This window comes from Strigops habroptila, chromosome 3 (genome assembly GCF_004027225.2).
Source record: "Strigops habroptila isolate Jane chromosome 3, bStrHab1.2.pri, whole genome shotgun sequence".
NCBI lineage: Eukaryota > Metazoa > Chordata > Aves > Psittaciformes > Psittacidae > Strigops > Strigops habroptila.
The window spans coordinates 6845040-6866695 of NC_044279.2; the positions used below are offsets into that span (position 1 = coordinate 6845040).

Below are 21656 nucleotides of genomic sequence, written 5' to 3' on the forward strand. Positions count from 1 at the left end.
CCATGGAAAAAAACCTGAGTTTGGAGGGAATGTTTAACATGCTGGTCAGACCTGGCCCCTTAAAAAAATCAAGATGGTAACCCGTGCTGCTGAATTTGAAGATCATAGAAACACCAAATCATAGAAGCAACCAGGTTGGAAAAGACCTTCAAGATCATTAAGTCCAACCTTTACCCCAGCACTGCCAAGGCCACCACTAACCCATGTCACAGAGGGCCTCATCTACATGGTTGTTGAACACTTGCAGGGATGGTGACTCCACCACTGCCCTGGGCAGCCTCTTCCAATGACTGAGCACCCCTGCAGTGAAGACATTTCCTAATATCCAGTCTAAACCTCCCCTGGTGCAGCCTGAGGCCGTTTCCTCTTGTCCTATCAAGATGCCTTGCCCCAGGTTTTTATTTCATGTTGGGCTTGTCCTAGAGGCTATGAAGCATCCAAGATGTCATTTTGCTTTGAATTTCTTGCCAAGGTCTATGCTCACTCATGAGTGTTGCTATCAGCATCCATGAGAGCAGACCAGCACCAAATAACCTTGTTCCTGCTGCACTGGAGTTAGCGTGTGTACATACCTATGTGTGTGAAACCAACAATCCACCTTCTCGCTAGAGTTGGCCCCAATTTATAGCGTTGCCACTATCTGAGGTTGCTACACGGTCATAAAGGCAGCAGAGGACAGCTGTGTGCTTCAGTGTTGTTTGCTTTGCATTGAAGCTGTTCCAGCTCTGATGCCGAAGGTCTCTGCCTTGCAAAGTACAGCTTGCACGTGGGGTTTTAACCCCAAGCACGGACATGGACATGTGGGTGCTTATCTGTTGAGCTTGGACCTGGGCATCTGAGCAACAGGCACGCTTCTGACAGTCTTGCAGAAAAGCATCAATAGTGCTGATTTGTAATTGAAAAGGAAGATTATATTGTATGACTCAGAAACAACCATGGGAAAGAGATCCAATATTACAGTATTTAACCAGAAGAAAACCAGCTCGCAAGTGAAAGAGCTTGGAAAACAGACATGACTCCTTTATTTATGCTCATTGTAATGTAGTTTCCACAGTGCCCATGTCAAGGGCCAGCAGTGATTGTGGCCAAGAGCAGCTGTACCATATGTGAGCAACCCCAACATCATCTGAAAGGACCGAAGTGGTGAAGATCTAGTTTTAAATATTACTCCAAAAATCCTATCACTTTACTCTGAAATAAACCATCTCCTATAGAAGTTGATTTTTAATTTCTCCTCTAAATTTCCAGTATTTCCATAGGAGGCTTTATAAAAAAGTTGGAACCTGTACATCTCCAATGTAAGCGTTTGGGGTTTTGTTGCATGGAGTGATTTGGTGCATGTACAGCATGTGTAGCCACTTCAAAAGCACGTCAACCATGTCTGCTCATTAGCAATTTTCTGATCTAACCCTTGGCAGAGCTGCAGAGCATGTCCAGGTAATGAGAGATTGCCACTGTGCTGCTACAGAAAGGGTCCAAATTGATGTTTTATTGCCAGTCTTAATTCTGGCATTTGTGTGTGCTTCATTTTACCACTCTATTAACGTTCTTGTAGTCTAGTTATATGTAATCAAACATTGAAAGCAGCTATACAGAGCCCCATAGGTGCGGCAGGCTCTGCTATACGCAGCAAAGAGAGAACTTTTCATGTAGGATTTTCGTTTTTAAAAAACACTTGTTCTTCAAATAGCTACAATAGCTCTGCAGGTGCTTGTCAGTCAAGCAAGATTACAGACTCCCTAAATTCAGCCTGACATAACAGACTGTAATGACACTGAAGGGGCTGTTGCGGTCTATTGTGCCAATGGTCCCTGCCTAATAGGAGCATCTCGTATACTTCTCATTAAAACTGTAATGGCTCCAGAGATTTCTACATTACCAGTTACTTCACATGAGTTATTTTACCACAAAAAAAGGCATATTCATGTGGTGCTAAAGGTGCAAGTTAGATAAGGAAAAGAAAACTTAGATTTACAGGCTGACATGTACCTTTACCTTGTGCAATTTTGATGCTGAGAAATTGCAGCATTGTCAAGGTTTTGAGCAATTGTAAGTAAATCTTTTGCCTGTTGAAAGTGGGAATGGAAAAGTGGGTGATGCTGTCTGTGCAGTGAGGTTTTAGCTTGATGCTGTAGGGACCAACATGACTTCATAAATAATAGTGGTGGATGGTTTTGGTATGCCATAGCTCCAAGATAAGTTATGGTGCTCATCTTCTGGATGATGAAGCTCTTTGGCCTCTGTAACTCTGGAGGTCATGGCAGACAATCACACTTGCCCTTTCTGGCCTCAAACTCTCTCAATCTTCTCCAGAAGCCAGCAGGTTAGCCCCATTCAGTAAACCCAAATCACAGCATGGCATTTCTGATACCAAGTGGTTAACCTGTGAAAAAGAGAGAAAATATCACGGGGGTGTGGGTTGAAGGGAAACTTGGGTTTGGTGGTCAACAGCATCTATTTAGCTCAGTCATGGCTTTCATTTCGCAGGTATACGCAGTGGCACGGAGAGCCTGCTTGGGGACTCCTGGTGACACTACCACGGAGCAAGTCATAAGGATGCCGCAACAAAGAAAATGCTGAGAGTAGTGAGATGATGGGAATAAATCAGGAGCAGAAGGAAAGCTGTTCAAAATGCACATTGTGACAGCAGGTAAACACAGAAATCCCAAGCTTTTTGCTCTGCCCATGTGGCTGCACAGCCACAAAGCATCAAAATAGAGGGGTGCAGTGCTAAACTGCGGGATCTGGTACACACAAAGCCGAGAGGCTCTGCCCAGCAGAGGGTAGCATTGCCCAGACACCCCAGCCTGTTCTTCAAGTTTACACCTTCGTGCACGTCCAAACTCCCACCTCTGTCACATCCCCTTTGAGCTGGGAGGTACAGCTCAGCCCAGACCCAGGGAAAGCCTCACAGGCTGATAGCTTGTAAATTGTTCTCATAAATTATGAGAAATCTGGAAGATCAGCTTTGAGAGTAGAATTTTAAGGGATCTGCTAAAGGACACCATGCATGTTAAACAGGCGTGTGCATACAATCACATCTGGTTTTATTTATATAATAACATTAAGTAAATGTTATTTAGCTGCTTGGATTAGGATTTATTTCCAGGTACCTAATGTGATGGTCAGGTCTGGAGCTGCCCCCGAGGCACAGGAGTGTCTGCACCTGCCAGCAGCAAGGCCTCTGTTTTACTCACCTAACTTGGGTGTCCCAAAAGAACCGCACTTTTTTAGTGCCCTTACGTATTCGGAAACTGACGACTATGCATTTATAAACTATAAATGTATCGCAGTTAGCCTAAGCTATAATTTCCTCTGATGTTTCTGATGAATCCTGCCCGTCACCCCTCATCAGAGCTCAGCTGATGCCCGATGTGACAACACTAGAGGTCTCAGTGTCGCTGAGAAAAAGCTGTTTTTAGCAATAATCTCAGCGGTGCCACACTCGTGTGTGTGTGCCAGGCCGGTGTTGTGCCCAGCTCAGGACACGGCGCGAGGGTCCAGGCCTCTTGCCGAGGCTACACAGTGCCCATCCACCTGCCTCTGGGCTTGGTGCTGCTCAAGAGGGTGACCCTGGTGTTTGGGTGCCCCTTGCTTCTCTGAGGGTGCTGGGTAAGGGTGGTCCTTGAGAAGGGGCGAGTTTTTGCATCCCAGGAGTGCGTGTGTACGAGGCAGGCTGGCACCATCACCTCCGCGCATCCCGGCGCATCCCTGCGCAGTGCCGCGCAGCGCCGCGCAGCGCCCATCCAGGCAGCGCGGCCGCTTGTGGTGTGGCTTTTTAATTTTTTTTTTTCCCTGCTTTCCCTTTTTTTTTTTTCCCTCTTCGCTTTCCCTCCCCTCCCGTTTGACGTGCGCGGTTTTGGTGCAATGCGAATTATCTTCAGTCATTCAGTCAGGAGGGGCAGCGCCAGGCAGCAGAGCAGCGGCGGGGCTGCCTCCTCCTTCTTCTTCCTCCTCCTCCTCTTCCTTCTTCTTCTTCTCCTCCTCCTCCTCCCATTGCCATAACAACCGCGCACAGCCGCTGCGCCCGCGGTACCGGCGGGGCCGCTCCGCGCCGCTCAGCACCGCTCCGCGCCCGGCAGGCTGAGCATCCCCCGGGGCCCCGCACGGGGGGTGGGGAAGAGAAACAGTGACCTCCCTCCCCCCAAAAAAGAAAGAAAACCCCCCAAAAAGGGACTTTTTCGCGGGGTGGGTCTATCAGGGACCAAAGTGACCCCGAGACAGGCTGCGCGCAGCTGCTGCGCAGGGTGCGGAAAGAGGGAGGGACGGGGGAACCCCGCGAGTGACTCCGCGGGGCGGCGCGGAGGAGGGGAAAGGGGGGATAGAGGAGGGGGGGGACAGAGAAAGTTGGTAGGAAATAGCCCAGGAAAAGTGGCACTCGCAGAGCCCGCCGGAGCGCGGAGGAAATAAAAGCGGCGGCAGGCAGGAAGTGTGAGGAGGAGGAGGAAGGGGAGAAGAAGGAGGAAGAAGAAGAAGAAGAAGAAAGAGCAGCAGCAGCAGCAGTCGCTGCTACCGCGGCAGAAGAGAAAGCAAAAGCCGCGCACGGCTCGGTGCCGCCCGCGCCGGCATCCGCGGGGCTGCGCGGGGCTGCGCTCCGTGGCCATGGCCCGGGAGAACGGGGACGGTGGCGGCTCCTGGAAGAAGCAAGCGGAGGACATCAAGAAGATCTTCGAGTTCAAGGAGACGCTGGGGACGTAAGTGGCGGGGAGCGGCTGCGGGGGGGGAGGAGATCCCTTCCCCGCGGGGATGCGCGCGGTGCCCTGCGGGTGGGTGCGTGTCCGTGTGTCTGTCTGTCTCTGTCTGTCTGTGTGTCTGTATTTTCCCGTGTGCACGCATTGGTGCTGCTCCGTGCACTGCTCATCCATCCGAGCAAGAAGTCGGGGCGATCTGGAAACAGAGACAAAAATATATACACAGTGGGCTAACACCCCTCCTCACCTCCCAAAACAGAGAAAAAAAGAGGGGAAAAAAAGTGTTTTAAAATATTAACCGGGTGAGGAGATGATGAAAAGCTTTTTCTTGGTAGTGCAATTGTAAATAAATGCGGTCTGACTTGCACGCTCTCCCCCAAAGCCGATGGCTGCATCTATTCGTGGACGGACGAGCAGAAATAATCAGAGTGGATTGGATGTCTTAACGGTTGTTGGGGTTTATTTCTGTTATTTATAGTGACGGAGCATAAAGATTAGTAAAACGTTAGAGTTGTGGGGTTTTTTTGTCAGGAGGCTGAGAATAAACACACGCAGATGGTGCAAGGGAGCGGGGTGCTGGCTGGTGCTTTTTTGGCTGAGCAGAGAGTTTTATTTTTGTTAAAACAAATTTTCCCTTATAGGATATTGTAGAGGTAGAGAGCCGGGAGCGCTGGAGGAAGTCAGCATATGGGCTGCTGTACATATCTATGTTGTAATTAAAGTTCAGCTGTATTGGGCGGCCTCCTCGTTGCTGTGTCCCTCCTGCTTTAATTGCAACTTGAAGCACGTCTCAAACCGATGCATTGTTAATCCCGAGTAGTGCTTTTCATACTCTGCGTGCCACTTCCAAAATACAGTTGAACAAGTTTTGACTGTAATATTTTAGTTTCTTTCTGCTTCCAAGGGAGGGCTCCCTATAAACAGAGTATTTCTGGTTCATGGGCTCGCTGATTTCCTATGAACAGGCTATGAGTAAGAATCAGGCTGGTTGTTTAATATGGAGGTGGGTCACGCAACTCTGTTGTGATGACACATCGTGTAGCCCTCAGAAAAACACTGACTTAGCAAATCAAATTCACATCTGCCCAGGTCTTTGGAGAAGAAGAGTGCAGCATAAGAACTGAGTGTTACGGTGTGTTCTCATCGCCTTCATCAAATTTTTGCTGTCAGAATTCCATGCCAGGAGAGATGTGTCCCTGCTTGTCACCTTAGGCATGCAATTCCCTTCCTGAGAGGACTGTTGGGGAGGAAAGTCTTAATGTGATGAGATTTGTTAGAGCAGCAGGACAGTTTGCTGTGGTTTCTATTATTCAACTCTACCAACTTCCTTGTTATTGTGTATGAAGCCATTTGCAAGGGTTAATTTGTGCCACCGAAGAGGTCCAGAAAGAATTAATGTTGTGGCCTCGATCTGTATTCCACTGAAGTTTATAGGAGCAGGTGTAGGTCCCAAGGAAGGTAAAGCTGGTCAGAGTTAATAGCTATGCATATTAGCATGGCTGTTACAAATTAAATTCATTAAATATGGCCAATTAGTGTCTCAAACTATTAACCATTGTCTTAGCCTCACCATTGGGTGAGTAAGTCCTTAGAGCAGAACCTGTGAAGTTTTTAAACTTGACTTAGTCAATCTAGAAAGTTTTAGGAAATTAAACTAACTGGATCACAAACCTGGGCCTGTGTACAGAAAACAGAGCTGTTTTCTCTTCCAGACACAGCCGTATTAATTATGAATGTATGTGCATTTATCAGCCCGCACATCGGTTGTGCATTCCTTAGTTTCAGAGAGCAGGCTGATAATTAGCAGATTTGAATCTGAGTTTTGGTTCTGTCCTTGGCCACCCACCAGCGTAGCACCTGCAGTTCCTACAAGCTCTGGTGTGACTTACCAGGGTGTGAAACTGCTGAAAAATTTAGGCCATCACTGTGCAAATCATTAAAGTACTTGTTCCATTCCCACTGAAGGCAGTGAAGGTCTGTTCGCTGACTCGAGCAGCAGATGTACGGAGTGCAGGAGATGGGACACATTTGGAGTTATTTACAGTAAAGTACTAAAATAGGAGCTAAGCAAAAGTCTAAATACCTTCAAAGCACCTGGATCAAAATGTTTTCCTCTGGCATTATTTAGGAGAAGGGATAAAATCGGCTTTGATTCCTCATGGGCTGTAATGCTGAACCGTGTTGGACAGCCATCGGCTGATCTCACCCTCTAATAGATTTTTGTCTAGCAGGGACGGGTTGGAGTGAAAACCTTGGTGTGTCAGATGAGATGTACTGGATTAGTGTAGTAGCTGTATTTTGCATTTCTCTGCCACCTTCCATTTCAGCATGCCAAAGTGCTAAATGCACTTCTAACAGAAAAGCAGCCCTTCTTCATGCAGTAGTTTTAACTGCCTCAGGTGAAATTGGTTAGAAGAAAGAAAAGCATTAAACCCCCAAATCAGGGAAGAAAGTGAAAGAGAAACTTTAAAAACATATTCTATTTCAAATGCATTGATTTGTGAATGTTAATTCTATGTGTATATTCTATTAATTTGTTCTCTGAGAGGAGTCTTTAATCTGAATAAAAGCTTTTCAGCAGATTTTTAACATGGGAGAGTTGAAATTGCTGGAATTATTAAAAAGATCCTAACTTAGTTAATCATTATATCATTTGGGCTTCAAGGAACCTCTAATGAATACCCAGCTCTCTCTTCCAGAGCTGGAATTAATTATTTACAGGTGCCTGTAAATCATGTCCAGCCACATTGATACTGAAATAGGCATCTTGAATTGGATGTCACCTCCATGTGTAAGAAAACAGCCTTTTCCACTCAAAGAATTGTTTCCTTTGGTGACTGAGGTCTGTGTTGTTTGCTCTGCTCAATGCTCTTGGGCAATAGTGTTTTCCTAAAGCCTTTATCAGCAATGCAGTGGCTGGCTCAGATGGTACCCAGACCTTTATTTACCCTGTTCTTCATTTACACAGTTTCTTAGCATGTGCAATCGTAGTTTGTGGCTGTAATCTCTTGGATACCAGAGTGTCAACAAAATATTTTGGTAATATTAATCAAGAAAATATATTAAAAATATTTTGCATATTATTATGTATAAAATATATAGAATGATCCATTCTTGAGCTGCTTCAGTTAGGTGGTGCCGGTCCATGCAGGACTGCAGTAGCATGGTGATGAACTCTACACGTGCAGGTTCAGTAGGTCTCTCTTCTTGAAATTGGACCTGTTCACTACTGAGCCATTGAAAATGAAATTACAGATCCTGAAAAAGAAGCTAAGAGGAAATTCACAAAGTAAATCAAGGATAAAATGAAATCATAGCAGTGGGCCAGATCCTCAGCTGATGCAGTTTAGAGTCCCTTCCAAGTTGAGCCAGGTGGGCTTGAGGAAAGATTAGGATTTGTCTAACTGTTTATCTTTTTATATATCCACAAACTCACCTGTTGTAGCTCTACTCAGTTTGCAGGCCTGCCTGGAGAGGGGGATTTCTGCCCCAGCCCCTGTGAGATGTGAACTTCCACAATAGCAGGAATCTGCTAAGAGGAGTGACCACTGAAATACATGTTTGTTTTCTCCTTATTTAAATGGTATTTTGTCTAAGGTATTTTAAAACTCAAATTTTGACATTCCAAGAAGTAATAAGATACACCATGTCATCCACCATCTTACAGGTGGTTCTGTTCTTCTCAGGAGCTCTACTGTAATGATTGGTTCATTTGTGTCCTGTGTCTCCTCCATACTCTTACATGATTTGACGTGTTCTTGGTGCTGTTCATGACTCTTCTACACACCCATACGTGCTCGTTCATGCTGTGAAATGAAGTAACTCCATGAACTGCTCTCATATCTCTTTTTTTTCTCACATACACATTGTCACAAACTCTTACGTACTGTCTCCTGTGTTTTTTTCCTCTCACATCCTTCATGGTATCTTTCCCTGCGTGCAGTCTCACAGTAACACTCAGGCATTCATGAGGCGGTCCACCTCATGCTCTCATCTGTTCTTGGTTGCTCAGACCTTCATGGGGACAAGGCTAATGGAGATGACCTACCTCAGGCGAGGCAATCAGCCTGGACTTCCACCATCTAGAAGACACTGGTGGTAGGACAGGTCCTGCTGGAGGTGCCCTATGCATTGAGTTGCTGTGTAGAGAGGAGGTGCTGGGAGGTACCAGGGGGCTTAAGATCTGTATGTTTCTGGTCAAGTCCCTTCTCATCAACTGGGTGTCAAAAGCACTTGTGTTGGATTAAACACAATGAAACATCACTGTTTAGCTGTTTAACTTGAGGCATTATGCAAATTACTCGATTGTTTTTCCCTTCTGATTTTGGAAATTCTCAAGATGTAAAGAAACATGTTGATATCTGTGCTTCCTCTGGCTCCTCACCCCCTGTGAAGATCGAAGAGTCTGTCTGATTTTTGCGTTTCTGCTGACAGTTCCAGCAATTTCTGCCTCTGTTTTACAACACCCCAGTGTGGCAGCAGTGGCTCTGTTAGACTGTTTCATCCTTTCCTCAGTTCAATATTTTTCTTTTTTCTTTTTTTTTTAGTTACATTGAAGAAACACATCATATTAAAAATATCCTCAGGGGAGAAAATACAGTGTCCCACAGGGCACATGTTACAGTTAAAGCACCTATTTTCAGAGGGAAGGTTGATGAACCAGTGGGGCAAACTATGAAGGCAAATGGTTCCCATCTCCTCTGGGATGATTTGCTGGGAGAAATCCTTTTGCCATCTGAAAGCTTTTGGGATTCATGCAGGAGTCACCAGGAAAGAACCTCTTGTTCACGTTTATAGAGGGAGATGTTTCATGGTAATTTCTGACCTTCAGGTCTGTAACTCGGGGAATCTTACCATCAAAACCATGTGGGGTTAGAGATAATTCGTGCTAAGAAGTACATAGTACCTGCAGCACCTCTCTAGCATCTGTGGGAGGAGGAGGGAAAGCTGTTAGGTCCGGTTGTTAATGTTTAACTTAACACTGTGAAACAACTCAGATGTTTTAGTTTGTGCACTTTATATAGGGCACGGAGAAAATTCCTGTTAGGGCTCCTTTCAGGTGACACTTTTGTTTTAAACTAAGTAATCCTGTTTGCTATAATGTGGCATAGTTTACTATTCAGTGTCTTCTTGGAGGCTTAAAAATAATGAGTCTCTACTATCTGCAATGTGAATTGTAGTATCTTGTAACGTAGATTGCTGGTCTTCCTTGAACAGTTACAGAAAATAACAGGTTTGAGCTGTTCAGCTGGAATTGAAATGGGAAAGAAAGAAAAGCAAGATGGCCAATGGATTTAAAGGCTGATGGAGAGGATTGGGAAAAAATCTGCAGCCATTGGTGAGGAGGGATTTTTGACAGCTGTCCAAGTGTGGCTTATGTGTGCGTTTTGGACAGTGCTCATTTGGGGCAACAGTGTAGCATAAAGGTCAGGTTTCTTTCATTGTCTGAAAGTAAGATTGCAAAATACTCAACAATCAAAGGCTTTCAGGTAAACACATAATTTTGGAGACACCCAGTTTGCTGTGTTGCCAGCTCACATATGAGCTCACGCTTCCACCATGAGCCTTATTTTCTACTAGTTTTGATGCCCTACTTTTGCCTTGCTTTATCTCTTTTTTCTATGGCTGTTCTCTTTCAAGCACATCTTTGTACTGTCTGAGCTCCCTGCAGCTGGAGGATACCTGCTTACCTGCATGCCTGTGCAACAAGAAGTGTACTTGACCGGCAAGGTGACAGTAAGATTTTGGGTGGGATTGGAATAGGGAATTTGGGCTTTTTTCCCCCTAATTTTTGCACAGGGCTTAGAAAAATGTGATCCTTGTCTAGGCCAAAACTCAGTATTGCTACTCAGGACCTCAGTATAACCAGTGCTGAGTCCACACTGCTCTTTGTGTAGATGTGAGCTGAGGGCAAAGCATGCATAATAGTACTGATATTTTTTGTCAGCTGCAGAGGTAGCTGACACCCTAAAGCTCACAACAAGCCAAACCCAAAGGGGTCTGAATACCTGGTGGATGGAGTTGAACCCACCTCTTTGGAGTCCTATAGTAATCCTTTAACCAAAAGTCTATTCTTCCCATCACAGCCACAACACAGTGGGTGTGAGAGCCTTCTTTGCCGCCGCTCCCGCCATCTGGAACAGCCTGTCTGCTTCCTTCACCCTCCATCTGCTTTCACATAGGAGCTGAAATATCTCTTTCTGTATTTTTTCCTTCCTTTTTGTCTCTTTTTCTCTCTACCTTGGTGATTGACCTCAATTATTTCTGTTGCCATCCACGCACAATTCTCCTGACTATGTGCAGAATATTAGTTGGAGTTATTTAATCCTTTCAAGCATCCAAGGAGGCAATTAATATTGAATAAAGTTGTATTGTTTTGGTTCGCTTGACAACAGCAAACATTTATAATAGGATTCTGAATTTATTGCCAGTAATGGTATTCACTTAACCTGTGAGTCACAGTTTATATTCATGATTACTTAATAGGACCTAATTTTCTAGTCATTTTAGATAGCATGAAAACAAGTTGGAACTAAACGGGTACTGTTAGTAAACAGGTAATGAGTGAAAAGAGAGATTAAAAGTTCCTTGGGGCAGCGATCTATCATTTTCATTGGAATTCAAACCACCTTGCTTGTCAGCACTTCTCTGTGAATAATAATTAACAATAATAACAATAATTTGCAAACATATGTGTGTGATTGGGCTGCTCCTGAGTGACAAATAGCTTAGGAATGAGGATATTTTTCTTTTCTAGAAATCAAACTATTCCTTAAAACCTTTCTATCAAATCTAACCACTGATTTTTTTTGTTGTCTGACTTGGCGGTTCCTGTAATTTTCCTCTGAATGTTGTGTCAATCATATTTTAAAAAGAAAACTATAAATAGCAGTTTGTTAATAAACTTTTCAAGGCCTTTTGCTGATGTTTTCATGTTGAAATCTGTATATTGAGTTTTATGCCAGAATTACTCACCAAACAGATTGTATGAGGTTCAATTAAAATAATACTCTGTGGCAGAAATTTTTGGCTGAGTAAAAAGCCTTTTTTAATTTGTTTTTTTTTTTTTTAACATTGGATGTGATAAGAGAAAGCTACTGGGAAGCTCTGTTTTGGATCTGATCTGTGTGTAGAACAGCTGAGCACAGGGCTGGAGATCCTCTGTAACAATAGATCACTGATTTTGCTTGCTCTCTTCCTGGGCAATGTCATACGTCACATTTAAAATATCAACATTTTTGGACAAGTGGACTATGTAGCCATGAAGATAGTTCTTAAAATACCTTTTTCAAGAGTTGAAAGGGGAAGAAGTGCGTGAGAGAAAACATGCTGGCTTAGATCTACTGAGGATTGATTTTGATTTTCTTATATTCCCACTGGAGATAAACTAAACAGTTTTGGTCTACTTACAGTTTCCAGGAGGAATGAAAGTGAGGTGCTTTTAATAATGCAAATTAACACAATCATTTACCATCAGCAGCAGTAGGGTGCAGCACCGTGGCATCTCTCTCCTAGACCCTTTGCGTTTGAACTTTTTCTGCTCACTGTGGGTTCTTCTTGTTGTCCTGCTCTCAACCATCTCCCTAATTTAGGTTGAGTATTTGAAGGTATGTTCTTTCAAGCCTGAGCACCCAAAATTTGGGAATTACATCTGATACTCAGTGGTCAGAGTACAGAGGACATAGAAGTTTCATTTGTGGCTGATGGGAGTGAAGCGATGTCAGGAGCCACGCAAAGTCCGAGGTCTGGGAGCCTTTAACCTCTGTGTTTATTTTGGTGAGGGTTAGTGTGGCAGTTTGGAGAGGAAGGAGAGTAGTAGTACATCCTTGTTAATCAGTGGTGGGGTGTGAAGCTTTGCAGGTCTTCTAGGAGCTCCAAAGGAAGGGTTCCTCAGATGTCACAAGTACCACGCTGTGCTGCAGAGTCATTCTGTGATGTTGGCATGCTCTACCTGAGCAGTGTGTTTAAAACCTGCCTGCTGACCTGATGGTAAGTGCACTTGAGAAATGTGGCCGCCCTTCTCCCATCAGCTACATTACTTGTACAATGGGTGGGCTAGTATTACTTGTACAATAGAGGGTAGTACAGAATAAAACAGCATAGCTGCTCATGCCTAAATGTAAAGATTTGCAAAGGCTGAAAAGCTGGTGTGTATTTGAGGGTTGGACACTAGCAAGTGAAATATGAAGGGTCTAAAATATTTGGGGCTTTTATTACTGTGCCTTTTATTAGCCTCAAATGAGATCAGGCACTGTTGAGCTAGGAATATTACAAACACCAGAGTAAAAGGCTGTTTGTACCCAGAAGAACTTATACTCTAAATAAGTGAGACAAAAATGCTAACAGTTTTGTTAAAGACAAGAAAGTGTGTCACTTGTAAACCCAGAACTGAGCCTGAATGCAGTGCTCCAGCCTTATGCAGTGGATTGTCCTCCTGCTTTTAATAGCAGGCACTGTGTCAGCACCACTGTCTTCAAAAAGTATGTATTTATATGTTATTCACCCATGGTCATCACATATAATTAGTTTTCACTAGTTAAGGTTTGAAGATGCAAAGGGCTGTCTGTATGCAGTTGGGAACAGCACGGGCGCTTTATTACTGTGTTGTTTCTTAGGTGCTTGGAGTAATTGAGGTCTTCCAGAGCTGTAAAGAGCTAGAGCAGACCAGGTGGTTCTTGGGGGGATGTAGGATTTCTCCCAGTGGGATCCCATCCTCCAAGCCTGGTTTAAATAATTCAAGGGACCTGGTTTCAGCCGGGCTTCAGCTTTCCAACCAAACTCATTAGGTGTGACCCCGTCACCCACCCTGTTATGGGAAAGGGCTGAAATGAAGTAAACTGTTGGATGAAAAACAGTGGAAAAACTGAAATGACATAGAAAAACACAAACAACATAGAACGGAGCTAAGGGAGGGGGGAAGAAGAGCACTTAGAAGATTTGCAGCCACGTGGAAAACTCCTCTGGGGAAGGCACAGGTTGCTAATCAAATTCATCCGTAGTTAAGAGAGACTGCCAGAGCATCCCTGGATAATCCTTCACTGTTAGGTTGAGTTGGCTTGGAAATTTCCTCCCACTTCTCTTGCCTCTCAGCATAAGTAAATCACTGCAGTGTGCCCAGCCATGAAGCCTGCCGCATTTGGGAGATTTCAGGCACAGCAGAGTGCTTGGTGTGTGCTGTCAACAGCAGAAGATCCTGTGAACATATTAAACTTATTTCATGCTCCCTACCCTATTTTCTTGCAAAGTACGTGAACAAATTCAAAGGCTTTGTCTTTTACTTCAGGACACTTTGTGGCTGGGCCTGAGGTATCGTAAAGACTATCTAAAGCTCTGGGATCATCGTCAGCCTCATGTCTCTGCAACAATGGGATTTCTTGCTGTAGGGGTGTAATTTATTTGTACAAGAGACGCAATGGTTTTTGAGGGGAAAATCTGACACTGTTGAGTTTCTCCGTGGGCTGCTGCTGCTCATCATAAAAACACCACCTTCTTCTCTGAGTCCAGGCCGTGGTGTTTTGAGATACCTTCTCTAGCATAATTACATAGCAACCTGAATATTGCAAAGCAAACAAACTCTCCTTCCCAACAGAAGATGCTCCCAAACATTAAAAAAGCCCACAAAGCAATACAAAAAACCCAACTAGAGGACTGCTGCACTTGTGTGCCTTTCTTTAGGGGCAAAGAGGGAGTCAAACAACATGTGGCTTGATAGCCAAGTTGCTTGATGAACCATGACAAGGTGCTTAGATAAAAACATTTATGGAGCAGAATAATGGTGTGATTTCTGTTGGATGGATGACCCAAGCACTGAGACACAAGAGGAATAACTTAGGAAAAAAGGGAAATGGCTCATGTCAGAGATTTGACTTATGGCTTATGCTTTTTAGGAGACAGGAGGCTATATATTCAGATGTTGGGGGAGAATGTACCAAGAAATAAGCCAAAAAACCACAGAGTTCCCAAAAGCACATACATACGGGACATACAGGTACTGCAGGCTGCAGGGAAGCTTCTGCTTTTGGATGCTTTGAGGTGTATCTGGAGTAATTTTACTGATAAATTTTCCTGGCTGTAGCTACGTAATTCATGTCATGAATGTAAATCTTATGCTCTTGAGAGAGCCTGAAAAAGAATGTTCTTCATAGGCAACTGCATTGAATGAGCTTCTCTGATGAATCTTATATTTTTCATGGGAAGAAAATGAAGTGATTCTAGGATTCCTGAGTCACAACTGAGATGATTTGTGTCCAGAAAGCAAACGTGTGCCCTTCTGGCACTGCTCAAAGAGAACATAATGAGTACTAAAGCTGAGAGCATGCTCGTTCTGCAGGTGAATGGAGCTGCACTGGGGTAAAGCCAAGGGGAGAGGTCTGGGGCAAAGCAGAGCAATGGGATTCAGCTACAGGTGAATGCCAAGACAGACTCATCTAAATAGGGTGCTTTTAGCTTAATTTATTCTAGAGACGGCGAGGTCCCTCTGCTTGTTCATGAGATACACAGCTGCAAGAATTCATAGGCATGGGTCTGTGTTTCTACTCTTGTTCACCAGTCAGTTGTTTTCAATGATGGAAGGGGAATAGTGGCTTTCCCCCAGCCTGTCATCTCTAGCAGGGATGACTTTGGTAGTGCTCCACATCTGGTGAAATAGGTGGTCTTTGACCTTGCTCATTTTCTGACCAGAGACCATGAAAAGCTCTCAGAGGCATTATTGGCTCTGTGATGCCCCAGGTCTCCCATGGCCCTCTAACTCCATTTCTGAGACGCTTCTGATAGGTCCACTCAAACCTCAGAAGGAAAATGCTCACTTTGCCTAATATTTGAACAGGAACTGTTCAGTTAGCTAATGGGGGTGAACCCAGTCAAATAAGAACTTGATGGTCCTTTCTTTTCCTCTTCTCTGCATTCATGTTACATCTGCTACATGGAATCACTGCTTTCCATCTCCTGTCTGAATATGCACAAACCCATCAGTTTTGTGCAGTGCTGTAGTCACATCCTGCAGGTGTGCACATCTGGGAAACACAGCTGGAAGACAGCAAAGCATCTTCCTTTGGGTCAGTTAAAGTCTTTCTTTGTTTAGATAAAGCACCCCTCCTGTGGGAAAATGAAGGTGTGGAGCAGATGGAGCCTGTTAGAGCTTTTTGGGTGCAACCATGACCGCAGCAAGTGCAGAGTGAATTACCTAACATTGTGCAGGGTGTTAGGAGGTCTGTCTTGGATAGCCTGTGAGGGATTTCCCCTCTGTTGGTGGCATGGCTGAAGTATCATCACTGACCACATTTAATTCTGGTCTGCACCACTGCTGGCAGGGCGATGGCAACTGCTTCTGTACTGTTATGGCTTGTGAAGTTGTGTTGATTAAAAACCCACCTTGCTAATGTCATTGTGGTGGTGTACATTAGCTTCCGTAATCAATTCCCTTTTCTGCTGTTATTTAAGCAACACCCCTTGAGACATGACAGTGCTTTGGGTGTTCTGGTACCTTGATGCTAAGGCAAAATATGGAAGATAGATAGAAAGATTGGTAGTAAAAATACTTAAAAGTTTTGCCTTTGGAAGATGCCTGTAAAATGTCTTCCTAGAGGTCTTCTTGTATGTTGGCTTTGTGCTCTGAATAAATCTTCCAGAAGTCAGGGTAGCATACAAGAGCACACCAGGCCTATTTCTCTTCTGATTTTCTCTTAGGTCATTTGTAGCAGTTGAAAATGACTGTAAAATTCTGCCTTTGATGTGCATAGCTTGGAGGTTTTCCTTTGGGAGTCAAGAAAAGCCTATACTACTCAGCAGCATGCTGGAATAGCAGCATTTTATGCTCCTTACGCTCAGGTTTCAAACATCAATATAAAGTTACAAGGCTGTGAAGGAACAGGTTGCATTTCCAGGACAGAAGAGGAAGGGGCTGAGCAAGTCCTGTGGGGCAGTTCTCATCTTCTACCAACCCAGTTGTTTGCAGGGATGTGCTGTGAATTTATTTAATGCAACGATACAGGTTAAAAATAGCCCTTCAAAAAAGGAGGTGGGGGAAGGGGAGGATTGCAAAGTACAAGAAGTTTTATTTCTTTTCATTCCACAGATGCTATAAATCAGCAGGGAAGTCAGTTGCAGTTTTCCTTTTACCATCTTGTGTTGTTAAAAAATCACCAGCCACTGAACTGAAATGGTTTTGCAAGAGCCACTTCACCAGGAACGATTTCTGACTGAGAACAATAAAAAACTGGTAGATGCCAGGTTGAATTCGCGTGTCAGCAGTTGCTGAATTCAACTTAAGAGCTGTAAATGGAACCAATCATCATTTCTTAATGAGATATATGAGAACAAAGAATCACAATGCTTGAATAATCTGTCACATCTCTATCAATGCTGCTTAAGCAATTACTCCGTTTGTTCAATGGTTTGACAAGGTAACATGACAGAATCGATTTACAAAGCAGATTAAATGTAAATATGCAGTGCTTTTTTCCCCACGAATGTCATTCTTAAAGCCTTACGGTTTTCATCCTTACAATCCTTACCCAGTCATCTGTTTTCAGTGGTACTGCTTGGATGAAGTCCTACATGGCCCGCAGTGACATTATTCACCAGATCATTTGTCATTTATCCATCTCTGGTCTAATGAGACTGTCGTCTGGACCTTGGTAAAAACGAATGATGCATTGCTCTGATATACAGTGTGTTTTTCAGTGCTGAGGCTGTATTTTTCCAGGGTCCTTAAAGCCTGGCCCTCAAAGCCTGGCCCTCAGCCCTTATTAACACTTAATGTAAATATTCCTGAATATTTTATTTCTTTAGCAGCAAATGTGGGAGAAACTTGGTATGAGTTCCCCAGGAGCTAAATAACAAGCATTGTACATGGAGGTGATACAATCATCTACTTTAATGCTAGACCTTTCATCATGTTGCAGTGGACTGTAACTGGGATGGTCCCATCCCTATTTGTAGTGATGGGTATCTGAATCAAACTGCTGATAGCAAATTACAAGGACCATCACAGTGGACACCAAATGCCATTTTCAGCAGCAGGTATTCACTTTTCTTCCATAAATGAGTCCCCATGCTTCAAATGTGCTCAAGTAGCATGGTGTAATAAAGCTGTGGCACAGAAGAGATTAATTTCTTTTCCCCCTATGAAATGTTTGCACCTCTCATCTACGTGGGGAACTCAAGGAGGTAAGGTTTTTGTTCCCTGTACAAATAACTGGGATTCCCTCACTCCGTTTGTGTTTTATATAGTATACAAGATGCCACTGATGGACCTGGCTGCGTATCTCATTATGACTTTAACATTGTATGTTACCAGGTTCTCAGCAGAGATGTCATAAACAGCTTTTAGGGAATTGTGAGCACTTTTCTTTTTATTTCAGACAGGGTGACAGGGTTTCCAGCAGCCTTTTAAATATATGTCATGGAAGAGAATAGTGTTTCTTAACTTATCATTGCCATATGACTCCCATTACTATAATTTCTGAGCAAATCACAGTCCTTGCAAAATCTGTGATACTGAAAACTCGTATGCTTATATTTTTGCTACATTTATGCATGACATATGGACTTTCAATATCTGGTTACTCAGTTTCTGCTCAACATCTTGTATTTTTGGTGACTGTTGAAGAATCTGAATACATACTGTATTTCCTTATCTATTATTGGTGTTGCTGCAGTCTGTATCTTGTGGTTTGCTGGCTAACTGTCAAGTACTCATGCCTTCATTAAGAAACAGATGTACAGGTCTACACTTTGTTTTTGTAGCTGCACTTTTGACATACTGTAAATGTCCTTAATTGATTTTGTTCAGGATAATACCATCTGCTGGCATCTGTTTCTGCTGTGGCTCGTGCTGAATACTTGTGTGTATCATGGTCTGTAAGGACAAATTACAGAGTTTCAGCAAGGTATTATGTAGATTTTTTTTCTGAATTAAATGAAAGCAGAGTTTGAACATTGGATGACCTTATATCTACGTAATTTAATATCTAGATTAATGCAGTTTATTCCAAAAGGCATGCTTCAGGCAAAAATCGGGCCCTGTGTCCATATTGGTCTGTCTTTATTCTTGGTGTGTCTGCAAACATATTAGAGCTCCCAGACTGGGAGAAAAGCAGCCTTTGGGTTTATGTTTGGCTGCCCTTAATTATGAAGGGGTGAGGAGTAAAGTTTAGATCTGCCTGAAGCTTTGACATGAAACTCTGTCTAGCAAACAGTCAAGATAAGTCATCTTTAAACATCATTTACTGTATCTGTAAGGTTGATGGACTTCTTGTCAGCTTTTAACATAGCCAAGTGTGTTCTGAAATGAAGCTTTTGGTGGCAAAAGCAGTACTGGGCAGGCACTGAATGAGATGTCTGCCGAGGATGCAACTAGGAAAATATGTGCTGTCTCCTGACAGTCCAGAAAAAAATCCTCCTTTTTGTGTAGCCCATTGTTATGTTGGATTAAGTTCTCCATTCTCAGCTCTGCCCTTTTTATTAGATGGCATCAGGATTCATGGTAGATTTTATTGCAGTTGCCATGTGCATGTCTGAACTGTGAAACTCAATAGAAATTCCATTTCCTGGCACTCTCTGTCTCTTCTCTCTGGCCATGACAAGTGCAGGCAAGTGTCAAAGAGTATCTTGGTTGAGATTTATCTGTAGTGGCCTAACTGCTCCCAATAAAAATAGTGAGAGTTGGCCTTTGATGTCAATGACACAGCATTAAACTAATTTTGAGATGCTTATGAAGCCTTTACCTCTCTCTGCACCAAACGCATGTGGCGGTGACAGGGAGGAGAAGTGGGGTCATGCAGGGAAATGGAACTCCTCCAGATACCACTGAAGACAGGGAGATGAGTGGGCTTAGTTTTTTAATAGAAGTAGGTCACTGGTCTGAAATACCTGGTGTCCCAGCAGGGCTGGATTGTCCTTGAACCAGTGTTGTCTTTGTGGTACTTCATATGGGCAGGATTCAGTAGAAAACTGAAATACAGAGAACCTTCCTGGCTGTGCATGTGTGTTAGGGTGCACATGAAGGTAACTGCAAAAAGCCCGAGTTCTCCTTTTACTTTGCCAACCAGTTTCTTTATCCCAGTGTCCCTGCTGTTACTGTTCTCCCACTGTTGATATCCCCAGTGTTGCTACCCCCATATGGGTACCTGCTCAGGAGCTGGACTTTGTAAAGTCATGCTCTTTGGAGATGATGTGGACTAGTGTTAGAGGCATTTATTGAGTGGAAGAGCACTAGATAACAATTTGGGAGACTTGGGTTTTGCTTCTGACTGTGCCACTGGCCTTTTTTAGGACCTTGGAAAAGTTGTAGCACCTCACTAGCCTGGTTTCTCCATCTGTCAGTCACTGACCTACTTTGTAACTCACTTTGAGATTTAACTGATAAAAGCTTGCTATGCAAGGTGTTCAAAATGTACTGTATAAGGTGGTATTTTTGACATGGTAATATGTTAAGAACCTCCCCTGATGGATCTAAGTATGTTGGGAACTTGGCTGCAATACTGGTGTTTTGGAGATGATGCTTTTTGTGGGGCATGCTTCTGCCAGAACCTGCTCCCTTTCCTAAAAATATCACTGACTCCAAAAAGAGGTGGACAGCCCCATCTCAGAAACACTAGAAATGGGACAAGAGAGTAAACCCTGCTGAAATGCATTTCGTTTTCTGAAACTGCTGTATCTTTCAGTGTGCTGGGAATGCCAGCAAGGCAGAAAGACCTTCTTTGAGCTCTCAACTCCAGCCAGCTGATGGGTTCTCCAGTATTGGTTCACCAGTGGATGGACATTAGGGAGACAACTGGAAGGAACTGTAAAGCTGTGAGGAAGTTTTCCCCTCCTGTGCTATCTAGGTTATAAATGGAACTTGGAAAACAGTGGTTTTAGCACCACACTGCCAACAGAGTGGGATTTGCAGAGCAGTGGATAAGGATTTGTACTTCCCTGAAGAGCCCTGCGGTGATAAGACAATGTGGTCTTGCCTCAAAGATACTTCTGTAGCATTAGTGATGTGCTAGTTATCTGTTAATTATATTTATTTAATGTCTAACAATGTTTGTGCCTCTTAAAAATCAGTAACTGAAATCAGCATGGTGAGTAGCTACGCTGACCCTGAAGCAATAAGCTTTTCGAAACACCTTCAAAACATCATAAAAGCAATTGGAGGAATGTCTTTATTTCCAAGTCTTCACAGGAAAAAAAGTAAGATTCGACAGGAATAGAGTTGTGTTTTCAGTCACCACAGCATTACTGTTTTAAGAAGCCTTTTTGTAAGCAGAGTGCATTCGGGTTATCCCTCTGATTCTAGAAAAAAAAGTAAAGTTAGTGCATAAATTGGAAAAGGGGCTTTCGTTTAAGCTGCATGATTTAGATCTGCTGGTGAAGGCTGCTGCTTTAGAGCATTTGGCATTCATCAGAAAAAAATCTCCAAGTCTAAACAGTTTTATTATGCAAAGTTATATAGTTGGAAGGTAAAACACTCTGTCTTTTTCCACTTCGAAGAACGGTGCCAGCTGATGGGTGTCCTGTCAAATTCCTCATAAGCTTGCAGGGAAGGTGAAGAGCTGTAGGTCTCACTCTTCAATCTGTGGCTGCTGTAAGCAAGGAGCCCTTGGGGAAAAGGGTGATTAGCTGGGCCGTGGGTAGGAGAGCAGCCGTGCTCAAGAAACCACGTGGATATTCTCAAATGAGGTGTTGCACAAAGTGAGAGTTAGCAATCCATTGACATCTTCATGAATTAGGGTCCCAATATTTCGATCTTTCCATTCAAGTTTTATTAGCACAGCTTTATACTTCTTACAAGACGCTTCCGCTGCTCCACTAACGAAGCATACACTCACTACACTTTTACATGAGCGTAGAGATATTCCTAGTGAATTTTTCTTAGTGATTTAGGGAAAATCACTTTTTTTGGTAGGTATGGATTGCTGAAAGGTGACCAAGAACAGGCGTCCTGAGTGATTTTCTTCTGTATTTCTGTACATTTCTACA

The 21656-nt window shown here is 43.5% G+C and overlaps 1 protein-coding gene and 1 long non-coding RNA gene across 4 annotated transcripts in view; both read left to right on the top strand.

Annotated features, from left to right (window-relative positions):
• Positions 1-1551: 1551 nt before the first annotated feature.
• Positions 1552-3309, top strand: LOC115605683. Its single transcript, XR_003990688.1, has 2 exons — positions 1552-2650; positions 3110-3309. It is a non-coding gene; the product is annotated as an uncharacterized LOC115605683 (long non-coding RNA).
• A 544-nt stretch (positions 3310-3853) lies between these two features.
• The window catches only part of CAMK1D (calcium/calmodulin dependent protein kinase ID), a 225211-nt gene continuing 207408 nt past the window's right edge, over positions 3854-21656 (top strand). Inside the window, exon 1 of one of the 3 annotated variants that reach the window (XM_030479852.1) lies at positions 3854-4694. In XM_030479852.1, the coding sequence (XP_030335712.1) occupies positions 4603-4694 (92 nt within the window). In that variant the 5' untranslated portion in view covers positions 3854-4602. The remainder of the gene's footprint in view (positions 4695-21656) is intronic. The other 2 variants (XM_030479853.1, XM_030479854.1) reach the window with 2 other exon arrangements.